This window comes from Protobothrops mucrosquamatus, unplaced genomic scaffold (assembly GCF_001527695.2).
Source record: "Protobothrops mucrosquamatus isolate PMUCROS unplaced genomic scaffold, P.Mucros_1.0 scaffold_257, whole genome shotgun sequence".
NCBI lineage: Eukaryota > Metazoa > Chordata > Lepidosauria > Squamata > Viperidae > Protobothrops > Protobothrops mucrosquamatus.
Window position 1 is genome coordinate 76,205 of NW_015386333.1, and position 13,777 is coordinate 89,981.

Consider the following 13,777-nt stretch of genomic DNA (forward strand, 5'->3'; position numbering starts at 1 on the left):
AGGATAATTTTTAAGAGGGGTTTTTAGAGGGGTTTTTAATTACATTTTAATTAGACAATTTAAATATTTCATTTTAATTAATTTTAACTTGTGATTGTTAGTGGTGTTTTTAATTGATTGTCAGCCGCCCTGAGTCCGCAAGGAGAAGGGCGGGATATAAATTCAAATAATAAATAAATAAATAAATAAATAAATAAATGTACATGTGCATCTCACACCCAGAGCCATCAAACTGCTTGACATAATCATAATCAAACCCAACAAGCTGATTGGGTTGATTATCTCCAACAGAAAAAGTATCTCTTAAAAGCACTAGGGAGGAAATCCCTTTGGATAGAAGACTCGGACCTGGCGGGTCCCCCTCACAGATTGTTTTAACAGTCCCACTCCCAGCAGTCTGGTGATTCACGGAGGAATCAACAGCTTATAAGAGGGCCCTTAGTACTGGCCTCAAGCCAATACCTGCAAGGATGGCTGTGTCGGCATCTACAAGAGCCAAGTCCTGCCTTTAAGGATATCCCTTAAAGAGATGACCAAGGATTATTCCTGGCCCCAATCCAGGAATAAGAGGAGGGGGGAGAGAGAAAGGCGACGCGGAACGAACGCGATAATGAAAAGGTAGAGCCCCATCAGATTCCCCTCACCCCCATTTTGTCTCCCACAGAACCAAACAGCAAAAACTGGGAGTGAGCCCCTAACTTTGGTTCCCCCCCCCTTCGATATCATACACTCCGAAGCATCCGCTTTCGAAGACAGGCTAACGGAGCAGCCTTCAGAAAGGAGTCTTTCCACGTCTCCAAAACGCTGCGTCAGAAAACTCACCTTTACAACCGGCGATCCCGATGTTGGTCTAGTAAACCTCTGCAGCAGATACCTTGCAAACTAAGTCTCAAGCCAGGCCACGCCCCTCTAATCAGGTTTGACCCTCTCGCCCTGACTACTCCATTGCGATTGGCTCCTTTTTCTCCAGAAGGGCGTGGAGGCGAAAGCTCTTTGTTTTGGATTGGTACTTTTTATCTAATCCCACCTCCCCACCCGAATGTAGAGTGCAAAAATACCATGAGATCATATTGGCCAAGATTCAAAGCCTCCTAAGGTTCAAATTAGATTTCGGGCGCACGTGACAAGGTGGGAGGAGGGACTTACCGGGGGGGAGGGTCGTCTCAAGCACCGGAAATTGTTCTGTTGATTGTGCGGCTGCCGGGGCGCAGCCCGGAAGTGGTAATCAAGAAAAGCGTCTCTTAAAGGGTGTACGGTATTTGGAGTCCCCTCGTCTCTGCTCCAGACATGTGAAGGCGATGATTTTATTGGGCCCTTTCGAAGACATGGCAGGGCATTCAGCCTTTCGGGCACTTTAGGCAAAACAGTAAATATTTCTGCAAAGAAAGGAGTTGAGGAGAGGTCTATGGCCCTGGACTCTAGCTTTCACAAGGCATGTGGGATTACTTCCCTGTTATTTCGATTCAGTACCGTAGTTTCAGTTTTATTTAATGCGACATGATCAGGCGTGCTCCCTCCTTATAAGTCTCTTGAGTTATATTGGTATGACTTATTTTATAATGTCTCGGCAAAAGAGACTCGTGGGCAAAGAACATGCTTCTGTCCATGGATGCTACGCTTTGTGCTCCAGAAGGAAATGTATTGCTCTATGCTTGAGGTGGCTGGATAATTCTGGGAGTTGAAGTCTACATTGAGAAACACTGCTCTGTCCTACCCTTTTGCCTTTAATGCTTTGTTCCTTCTTATTAGATTATCTCCCGTTATCGCTTGCTGATTTGTACGTTAGTTTCCGATAATTGCAGAACAGTTAGGGTTTCATTGTCTATAACAATGGGCAAAGGCCAGCAATCTATATCAAGCAGGAACCACAGAATATTTGAAATCATGTTTTTAAATATGTGACCATGTTATTATGAACCACTAGAGAGCGCAATTTCTAGTATTTCCAGCATTCAGAATAATGGGATTTTTCTCTGAAGTTTTATCCTGCAATACGCTTGCTTAATTCAATAATTTACAGTAAAGACACAATAGTTGCACAGTGTCTTTTGGTTGATAATAACAGACATTGCCCATCTGAATCTCATTTAATTCTTAGAGTAACCAGGAATATAGCACATGGTACTTTTTCTATGAGATTAATTTTTCATAGTTTTTAATATGGAAACTGGGTTTTTTTCTTTTTAACTGGAGGAACATTTTATTTTGTAAATGCCTCCCTCTATTTTTGTAAACTAAGCTGACATAGATCAGACAAGATAAATGCTTTATCAGTGATAAATTGCTAATAAAAGAGAACTGACTGAACTGATGTAGAATTTGTTAGGATTTCAGAAAAGGAGGAAAATCATTTAAACCACTTAAATTTCAATGCATATTATGAGTCTTCTACAGGACCAGTTTATCTTTTTCTTTGGGAATAAGTGGCTGTAATTTTTAAAATTAGGGGAAACCCTTGGCCTAGATGGAGTAACAATTGATACCTATAAAAACATGTTAAGTTGTTTAGCTTCTCAGTAAAAACAGTTATTATATAGCTTCATGCCAGATAAACTTACTAGCCATAGATGTGGTGCTTTGATAAGTATGGATATAAATATTTTACAGCAAGCGTTTCCTCTTATCCATTCAGCTAGAATTATATTTAACACAGTGGCATCAACATATTGATAGATTCATAAATGAAATAAAATTAGGCAAAAATCCATCTGCTATTATTTCTTGGAACACTAAGAAACTTTGTTTCTAAAATAAATTTTGCTATATTGAGAATTCCCCAAAGTTGTATAAATGATCACCGGTGGCATGCGTTTTCCTTTTTAAAAATCTGTGTAGTCGTACAACTAAAAATGGCCTTTTCTCTTTTACTTTTTAATTGGATTTTAGAATTGCTTGCTTGTACCATTAATGAATTTGAAAATAATAAAGCTGATGCTATGTACAAATAATGTTTCATGTGTCATTGATAACACCAGAATTTCTATTCTTAATCCTACTTCTATAATCTGACAAATTAATCTTGTCTGATTATTCAGTAGTTGCAGATAATTTAATATCATTTTCACACTCATTAGCTGTAACAATAATTTAAAATAAAAACTTTTAGAATTCAGTTGTCCTTAGAATTCAGTTGTCAATCTGAATTATTATGTGACTTTATGGAAATTCTGTTCTACAAGAGAATAGTGCATCAGATTTGAAGGCTTATAAACTCACATAACACTGTTTTTCTTGGTGTCTTTGAACTTGATTGTGTGCTTGTAGACTTTTTAATACCCAACTAGGTAACATCATCAGTACTCACTTGTGATGTTATCTAGTTGGGAATGAAATGTCTGCAGGGCAAACAACCAAGCTCAAAATTCAACAAGGACTCCCCGATTCAACCCCGAGCTACATATATCTTCCATTGGAATAGGTAACACCTATCTTGAACTCCTTTAAAATACTGTTCTCTTTTCTCAAGATTTCCAGAACAGAAGGCAATCCCAGAAAAAAAATGTCCTTAAGGAATCGTAGACAGATGTTACTTGTATGGTCCCATGTACTTCAAACACCTTTTGTCTATAAATCCAGTATTGTGCAATCTTTTTAGAATTTTTGTTGAATTTTGAAAGGTATTGATATACTTCAAGATACACATGGAAAATGTGTTATAAAAATATATCCATTATTCATGAAAAACTCATGAGATAATTCTGATTTAAGAATACTGGTAAACCCTTGAAGGTTATAAATTGGGCTTTTCATATTTTTACCTTGAACCAGTTTAGTTTTATTGAAGCAGTTTTTTGCACAACTTAAAATCGGATTTGTGGATTCAACTTAAAATGATTTTTCAAGTTCTTGTTATTTGGACTTTAGCTGTTGCTTCTGAAATTTTATTTATTAAAAATTGGAAAACAATACATGAAACACATTTTTAAATAATGAACTTGAATATCCTGTTTTGCAAACCAGTGGCAGATTCTTTTAAAATAGCTCCTTTGATCTTAACATGCAATTAATACAACAGAAACTTTTATGTGTACTGGACACCTAGGAGAATGCTTAGTAAAGGCAATTTATGGTTATCATGCTATTATAATTTCAAGAGTTGAAATATTAACTAGTGTAGTTAATATATTAGTAATTTTTGGTGTAGATTTTAAAGATGAAAATAGTTTTGCCAGTGCAGATTATAATACACAAATCTTCACCTTCATTATTCGTAATAGATTAATAATGTAGAGCTATCCTAATTTAGTCCTTTGCTGCAAATCTGTTCGAAAGTCTCGCGATAGCTGTGTAATCGGGACCTATTGGGCGGGGTGAAAGCTTCAGTTTATACTGTCCTGCTCTCTAATCCAACTCAATGCATAAACCGATTCTTTGTGTCATCAACTCATATGAAAAAGTTGTTTTAAATCAGGGGGTCTTCAAACTTGGCTCTTTTATGACTTGTGGATTCCTCAGCCACGCTGGCTGAGGAATTCTGGGAGTTGAAGTCCACAAGTCATAAAAGGGCCAAGTTTGAAGACCCCTGCTTTAAATGTTCAGAAATGAGCAAAGAAGTGTCATGGATTTATTTAGCGCATGGCATAACATATATGGACTTATCATGGAAGGGTTTTAGTACTAGCATCTTTGATTGTGCATGGGGGGTGTGTGTATGTGTGAGAGAAACGAATCTATCACAGCTAGTCTTTGGCTTGACCGGAAGCTTAATTTCGGGAAGTTGAGGGCGGGGCTGGTAGATGGAGGACAGGATAGATAGAACATGGAAACTACTCCCGATTTAAACGAGCCAATGGAATTTATAGCTGGTCCCCCTCGAGTCGTGCAGACATTCAATGCTAGTAAAAGGGGTGGGGATGGAAGGAGGATCCGTCTTGGCTGACGAAGAGCAAAGGCTTTCTTTGTCAGGGGAAGGCAACGTTAACTCGTTAATAAGATATAAATTGTTGCCGGAGTACTAGGACAGAAGTATACATGAGTAAAATTACAAGAGATTCTTTTTTTATAGAATAAAATTGTTTATTTTTGCTACTATACTAAAATGACATGACCTTACCCCTGCTGATAATTTTAAAAAGGTTGTTTTGACAGGTGTGTTATAATAAATTGTAGTAAGAATGGCGTTTATGTCCTCCAAATATGATCTTTAACAATACCTTCCAAGAATACATTTATTTCTGGAAATTAACCATAGGGAAGGCATTAGGGAAGATTTTCTTCTTCAAATGAAAGGAAGACTTTGCATTGGTGAGGTGATACAATATCATGATCATCCTTAACCTTGTTTTTGGGATGTATTGAGCCACTGTTTCCACATCCTCAGCCAATAGTTCAACACATTTGTAAAACATCTGTAAAAGTTGGAGAAAGTTAACCATATAAACTAGTAAAGGAACTTGCTGGTCTCCATTTTCCAAGTTTGTCATGCAAATTATTAAAATGCTTACCTACATTTATTGAGAGCACAATGGGGCTGGGGAGTATTTTCAAGCATCAAAATAATGTAGTCTATTTCCAACTTGAGAACAATGCTGCTACACTGCTTTTACAACATCCTCCTCATAGGGCCATACAGCGAGAAACCAGTTTTAATAATGTGGATGGGAGATCTGGATCTATGGACTTATTCCTCCCCCCAATGTTTTAAAAGGGCATTGGGAAAACCATGTTTGTATGGCTGGCAAGAAAAGACCCTGGCATCACTGGAATATCTGATCTGAAAAACACATTTACCTCTCCACACTGCAGGGCATCATTGACATATAATGCACATTACTTTGTGTTCCTTTTCCTGCTTCAGTATTGAGTAAACTTTAAAAGCCATCACTCATAGGTCTATCATTACCAAATACAAAAGGGAAAAGACTGGAATGTTAAAAGAATGGGCAACTCACTTATAAGCTAGCCCAATAGTATGAAGCTACTTTTATAGACAGGTTTTATTTAAAGACCTAATTATTTCTGGTATTGCCATTCTAAATTATTTTCTCTATAAATAGCAACTATTACCTCTTGTTTCTGATAAAACGGATAGATGAAATATTGAAACATTCTAATTTTATTTACCTATAAGCCAGCAGCCAGCCCTTATCCATTCTTCTATTCTGCTCTATATAGGTCTGAGAACTGTGTAAACAGCTGCCTTAAAATCACCAGAAGTCCCACTTTCTTTTACCTACAGTCATGCTGGATGTGGGGAGGAGAGTGTGTATCCCTTGTATTATTTTTAAATTCATCCAATATTTCTGTAAGCCTCAGTATTTACACACTGGTACTTCTGTTAATTTTGGCTCCTGTTCTATTACTGAAATCAAAAGGGAAGTTCAAACACTGATGGCATCAAAATGCAATAATGCAATTAGGTGCCTTACGTGCCAGTATTGCTTTTATGGCAATGTGGTTTTATTCCATAAAGATAACCACAATGTACAAGTAATCCTTGACTTACAACAGTTCATTTAGTGACTGTTCAAAATTACAATGGCATTAAAAAAGTGAGTTATGATCATATTTCACTCTTACAACCGTTGTCGCATCCCAAAGGTCAGTGATCAAAATTTAGACTCTTGGCAACTGACTCATATTTATGATTGCAGCATTCCAGGGTCACGTGATCCCCTTTTGCGACTTTCTGACAAGAAACTATGGCAAGAAATGTCTTAAAATAGGGCAAAATTCACTTAACAAATAACTTGCTTAGCAACATAAATTTTGGGCTCAATTGTCATAAATCGAGGACTATTATCTATGTGCTGCACATTCTAACATTTTAAAGCAGCCACTATTAAACCTGTGGATTGGAACAGAATTGCATTTTGTTATGAATCAAATAATAGCTAAAGCTTTAGGTTATACAAATCCAGTCAAATACTAGATGATAGCCAAGACTTAAAAGATTTTCTCTTATCTCACTTATTTCAGTTATAGACTATCTGAATTTTTTTGCAATCCAAGGACTACATAGGCTAGCCAAGATCTTAAAAAATATTTTATCCTTATTCCCACTGCTCATTATTCCCAAATTTCATGCAGCTCGTTCCCCCCTCCCACCAAATTGTTATGCACCACCACAGAATGTTTGAAACTGCTGTATTTTTAAGCAGCTCAAACATTTAGAATGGAGTCTAGAACAGGCAATCCAACTTTAGTTCTCTCCTTCCCACCCACACAGCAGTGACTAAGACTGTATTGTTCACTTTGAAGGCTGCTGCTTCTTGTGCAGGCAAACATATGTCCTTTCCACACTGAATAATTTTCACTGCTTCCATGTATAAATGTTAAGATTAGCATATTGTGTCTATTCAGTTCTGATGTGTGTACGAAGGGCGAAGAGGCCAGACTGCTAAGATAGCTGTAGTTACTTTATTACTTTTCCTAACAGTAATTGTAATTTAGAAATGAAGTTCCCCCCTAATATTGTCTCTTGCACTTGCATTCCAGGTCTTAGGTTATTGTTAAACAGTTATAGAGTTGAAAAGAGATAAATGAGTACAAATGAGTAATCTACCAATAAACCCTCTCTTGTATGAGATCTGTGTTTCGAAAAATGTAATCCTCCTACCAGTTTCAGAGGGACTCCAAAACAGAAGGAAAATAAATCCTCTTGGGAGAGGAAATCACCACTGTGCAATGTTGCTGTGATAAATTCAGAAGATTTATATATTAATACCATTCTAAAGAACAAATAGGAAGGTTCACCAACAGTAGCCACCGAGTCCTCCGTTTTGCCAAGTTTGTCCAACTATTTTTTCTTCAGATTAAAAAAAAAAATCAAAAGCTTGTCTGGCAGTTTGATGTTACTGGAGAAAGTAGAACATATTTAACATAGTTAAAGATACATGTATATCAGAGGGAATACCTTGCTATTTGCCCCTGGATGCAAGGTTTTTCTTCAGCTATAAAATTACACAAAGCAGCATTGTGCACTGATTGGAAAAGGTTTCTGGTTCTGGGTTTCTGATTGTGTGGTGTGATAGAGTGATTAATACTTCATTGACTTTTTAAAAACTTTTCTTCAGGTTTGACTGAAATCTCACTATTTTTGTAGAGAGCTATAATTGTCAGATCACATCAATGTGATTAGGCACAGTTTTCTTGGGAAAGGTTAGTGATTGGCTGGGCAGTCTGGTTACAAATGCAGGATTATCTTACACTACTCAGATAGTATCTATCATTTGGTATTAGTGGAACATGGAAAGAGACAAAATGCGTTGAGAGAATGGTCAGCCAGCTCTTGCAGTATCATCCACAGTTGGAAAAAGGTTATACATGATTTACAGAACATTAATAGTTCTCAAATGAATAGGGTGCAAAATTAATCAGACATGAACATTTTCTGCAATTTTTAGCCAAGACTTCATGTACATAATTTGATTATTTCTGAAGCACTTTGACAAGTATTAATCTTGCATTAGTCACATCAGTGGTTCTAATGATGTTCTTTCAGAAAAAAATCCTATGAACATAAAAATGATTCAATGTAATGCTATGGAAGAAGGCAAAATATGGAAATTACTCAAATAATTAAAAGGAAATCATCCCAAGGCAATTAGTAAACTGAAAAAAATTAATCTGAGTTATAATGGAAAAAATAGTCTTTATACAAATAGGGCTCAGCCCCAGAACCGTTTTTTCATTAATAAGGCTCACCCCGGAGCAAGCAAATAAAACCCAATGTTTCTGAGCATATAGTAAGTGCTCCACTCACACTGTGTAAGTTATATTCTATTCTGAAAATCTCAACTAAAGTTGAAATGATTAAAGACCTATTTTTAAGTCAGAATATCCAGATCTTGGCAAAGAAAAAGTGCCCTTCAGAAAAAACAATATCTCCAAACAGAATGAGAAAAATGACACTCGATCAGAAATAGAAAAAAATAATAAGAAAACCAGGAAATGCAGACAAATAGATCAAGTAACTAAAACAGTAGGGGAAGATGTGCTCTAGGTAACCAACTTAGACCTCTAATGAGGGATCTGTCCTTTCTTAGCAGCTTGCAAGGCTGGGGATGATGGGTGTGGGTTTGAAAGGAAAAGAATGGGAGAAAACCCTACCCACTTTCAGTTCTGACCCAGCTGTCACTAACATGTAGCCTCCCAGTTTATCTCTGAAGAATGTTGCCTTCAAAAGAAAAAAGAATTTCCACCTCTATTTTAAGATCTTTTGGTATAAAGGTGAGTCTGAAATAAAATATTTCCCTAAATTATTTCAGTCTTTGCTGCTTTCTGCTATTACAAAAGGATGTGAGCCTAACTGATTCAATAAAAGCCCAACTATCCTTAAACACAAAAGCAAAAAGCTAAAAAGATTCTTAGATTCCACATTCTTATCTGCAGCTACAATATGCCCATCCCCATTTATTATCTTCCAATTTGATTGACAAAAACTTCAGTGTGGGGCTGGCTAGTAGTTCCCCATCCCCTTCTTCAGTTGAAATCATAACGTGCCACAATGGGCTCCAAGATCTCCACAAACGCCTTACTTGGAATTGCTCATCATGCATATTGTTACTTTTGTAAGACCAAGACCTGGTCCTGCTGCTCTTTAGGAACCTCACAACTGTGTTGCTGGTTGGCTCAGTTCCCTAAGTCTGTGCTGATGCCTTAGCAAGTTGGCCCCTGTGTTTACAAGCAGAGATGTGCCAGTTGTTTTTTCCTTCAGCAATCCCCCTTCTTGATCCCTCTGCCAAGCATTCACTGCAGGAAAAAAGGGGATTATACAGAAAGGAAGATCTGAGGAGCTATGAACAGATGGTATGCCTGTATGCCTCTATGGATATCAAGATTTCATTCACAGCTGCCTGGTTGGGCGGAGGGAGGGAGACATTGGGGCCAGAAGGCACTTGGAAGAGACAGAGGACTTGCAGGCACAAGAAAAAAAAGGGGGGGCACAGAGATACTCCAATAAGGAGTTCATTTGGCAGCGAGGTCAGACACATCTATCCACACACACATGGCTCAGACTCCCATCCACCACTGACGTACACGCATGCACACACATATGTATATTACCCACACTAATGCCCAAATTTTCCCAAACCCACCCCCCTTGTCTGGGCCCTGTACTGTAATCCAAGTTTTTGGATCATAAAAGGATAGGCACAGATGGACATCAACCTTCAGCCCTGGGCACCCACCCCTACAAGCTTCTGGCTTGGAAAATCCACAGGACTTAATTTTAAAAAAGAACTGTACAAAGCCCTGAAGGCAAGAGGGTTGTAGAATTGAGTCATGCCTTTCCACTGAACCTCTGTTATCAAACTGTCAGAGCAAGGGGACAGCACTAGTTCTGGTTATACCAAACTGGGTGGAAAATAAGGGATTTTAGGAAGTGGAACCCACATAGGACAAGCAGTATCCTCTCCACAAATTGACAAGAGTTACAGAACAATGAAACTTCCTTCGCTGTCATTACATCTTTGTAATTCCTGTGCCCCAGATTGCTTGGTTCACAGTGGTTGGTGGAAACAGAAAGAGGCCAAATTTTCTTAGGTAGTTTGCTGTGGCACTTCTTAACCTGCCTTGAGCAAGACAGCATCTTTAGTGGCTGGGGAAAAAACATTAATGCAGCTTGGCTGCATTGTTTCTTGCTCTGTTCGTTCATCTCTTCTGTCAAAAAATAAGGGCTTCAGTTCAGCTGAGCATCTGATGAGATGGAGAGAAAAAGAAGCCAGACCAGACTGAAAGGCAAATACTCATCTCCATGGTTCTAGTGCCTCATCCTCCCCCATCGAAAGTATGCAATGAGGGTGAACTGTCTTCCTCCTGCTGACTACTTCACATTGAAGACCATGAGAGGTCGTTCCTCACGTTTCTGCCATGGACTCTTTTTGTCTCCCTGGTCATCAGTTCCTTCAGAAGGTTCATTGCTGTCATCCTCTGGGCTGGTCATTGAGTCACGGCGCAGTTCGCTATTGCTGTTGCTGCTGCGAGAGCTGTTGCCACGGCTGCGCCCATGTCGTGGAATTGTAGCAGCACGGTGGTCAGTGTTTTCATCCAGCAGAGGGGTGAGTGAGTTGTCCTCAGGAGAACAAACGGCAGTGCGACTCTCGCTGCTGCTTTGTTCTGTGTCAGCATCGGCAAAGACCAGTTTAGAGTATGTTGGACCCATGCGCTCCTCCTTCAGGCGTTTGGTGGGCTTGGCTTCATTGACATCCACACCTGAGTCCAGACTGGCATCATTGCTGCGATTCCTCTCAGGGCCCTGGAGATCAATGTAAGAATGACGGACTTGAGAGGAACGTCCATCCAGAGATACAAACCAGGCTCGTGGATGTGGCTTTACACCCAGTTCCAGCAACTTCTTCTCAGTTAGTGCCTGTAGCTCCCCATTCAGTTGGGCCATAGTGGACTCATTCAGCAACACAGGTATGGTAACTGAACCACTAACAGATTGTGTGTGGGGTCCCCAACCCTTCCCCTCCGGGTCTTCCACTTGATGTTGTTGTAGTTGGAACTGAGGATGTTGCAGCTGCTGTTGGAGGAGCTGCTGCTGCCTCTGTTGTTCCTGGGGACCAAATTGATGAGGGAGTCCCATGGCAGTTGGGTCCATATCTGGTTGATTTTCAGAGCCCGTAGTAGTTTGCTCTGTTGGACCCAGGCGCATATAGTGGGCAGGAATTACGAGAGTTGGCATGACATTTCGGTACACTGTATCCTTCATATGGTCAATAGAACCACAGAAGATTAGCTGTCCAGGTTGACTCAGAGAGGTGGGACGGGCCAGGTGGTCTACAGACTGCGACATCATGAAATCAGGAGGTTTGGCATCCGCTTTATGGGCCATATAATGGTCAAAAGGAGCTGGGAGAGGTGGTGGTGATGGGGGCTCCTGCAAATAAGACTTGCTATCATTCCGCATTTGTTTGCGTAGTGTCTCATTGCTCTTGTCTTCTACACGCTGATGTGAATAGTTGCGCTTGTAATCGTCCAAGAGAGGGGGTTCTAGTGTGCCAGGGGTATCCATGGACCGGGCTGCCTTCAGTGAATAGCCCTCCACCATTCGGGGATAGTCATCCTTGGCACCACCTCGCTGGTTCAGTGTATCTATTGTGGAGGCCTTGCTGGCATGACGAATCTTCTGGTTTGGCACTTGCTTGAAGAATTCCTCACGGGAGCTCTCAAACTCCCTGGAGGAGGAGAAGGCTGATTTGAAGATGGGTGTATGCACATCTATGTCTCCATTGGATGAAGCTGTCTCCATATGGCTAGTGCAAATAAGATTAATTTGTGACATTGATGTAGCTTGATCCTTCTTGGATGCATCCAGAACCCCAGAAAGCTGAAGCTTTCTATGTTGTTGGCGTGGCTTGAGACATAGTCTCCTAGAGAGGAAGAAGTAAAGAAAGAAAATGGTTACAAAGATCTGTACTAAGGGAAAGATATCATAGTTCAAGTTCTTACATACTGCATCCTCTGCACAGAAAAGGTCTTCTATGATGCCTGAAAGTTCCCATCTTATTAACTTCAACTGGAATGTCTCTGCACAAAAGTTGTCCAGAGGTATTCCTCTGGAAAGGTGTCACTTAATAAGATGGATGTAATATATGTGAGACAGATCTTCAGAAACAGAATGAAAAGATTCTGCCTAGAGAACAATCAGATAAGAGAAGGCAGGCATAGCCCACAGCTGCATAATAGGTGGAGAAAGAGATTCAGAAGGGATTATCCCCTAACCTCTTAGGCTATAAGGGAGATGGTGGGAGATTTGTACTTTCAGCCTTGCAAAATTCTTTTACAGATAGTCCTTGACATCTGTAACAAGTCATTCAACAATCATTCATTCAGCGACCTTTCAAAGTCACAATGGTGCTGCAAAAAATGGACTTACAATTGTTCCTCAAAGTTATGGCCATTGCAGTGCCTGTTTGGTCATGTGATCAAAATTCAGGCTCTTGGCAATGTGCTCGCATTTATGACTGCAGGGACGCTTCAGTTCCTCTCTCCATCTCCCCCTATCTCTGCCCTTTTGGTTCCCCTACACTCCATGGCCTTCCTGCTCATGCCAAGCTTTCCAGAGATCATGTGTAGTGTTGATCAAGTTACAGCTTTCCAAAACCTTGCAAGAAGGCCACATGAAATTTGGACAAGTCTTTATGCTACTTGGAGAACAGAGCAAATGGCCTTGGGAAGAAGGATTGGCAATGCCAGCCGCTGCCTTGCAAAGGGCTAGGCTGGGCAAACTTGTCAGTAGTAGAATGAAGATGGCAAAGGTGGTGGAATGCAGGGCAGCAAGGGTGGCTAGCCTGGGACAGCTGCTTTGTGCTAACACCATTGGGACTTCCCAAGCACTTGGCACTTTTTGAGGTGTAGCAGCTCTTCACTGCACTGTTGGGGCTTATTTGGGACTCCCTCCACTTTCTGAGTAATGACTTGCATGCCTAAAGTTATAACTGCAATTGGAACTGCCAAGATTGCTGTCACTAAGCAATGCAGTCACATGATGTTTCACTTTATGACTGCATTATTTAGCAACAGAAATTTTGGCCCCAATTGTGGTTATAAGTCAAGGATTATCTGTGATATATCCTTACAATGAAGTAGAATTAATTCATCTGTTTGTGTTTCTTGTCTGGTTTATCTGGGAAGGCTGACCACTCTGCAAGTCTGCTACTCCCTTCCAAAGAGAGGAATTTCAGAAATGGCCTCCAGTCTTCAAGGAAATCTGCTGTTTGTTGAGCCTCTGGCTGCTATGTTGTTGTAATACCAGCAGCAGTGGATGCACAGATGACCAATTTGCAGAATGCCGTGATACAACTAACAGCTGGGGCAGAATTCGTTT

At 40.0% G+C, this 13,777-nt stretch overlaps 1 protein-coding gene across 1 annotated transcript in view; it reads right to left on the bottom strand.

Moving 5' to 3' along the window:
- Positions 1–10,762: 10,762 nt before the first annotated feature.
- The window catches only part of FAM171A2 (family with sequence similarity 171 member A2), a 54,316-nt gene continuing 51,301 nt past the window's right edge, over positions 10,763–13,777 (bottom strand). Inside the window, exon 8 of the mRNA XM_015831522.1 lies at positions 10,763–12,320. Coding sequence (XP_015687008.1) covers positions 10,769–12,320 — 1,552 coding nt within the window. The 3' untranslated portion in view covers positions 10,763–10,768. The remainder of the gene's footprint in view (positions 12,321–13,777) is intronic.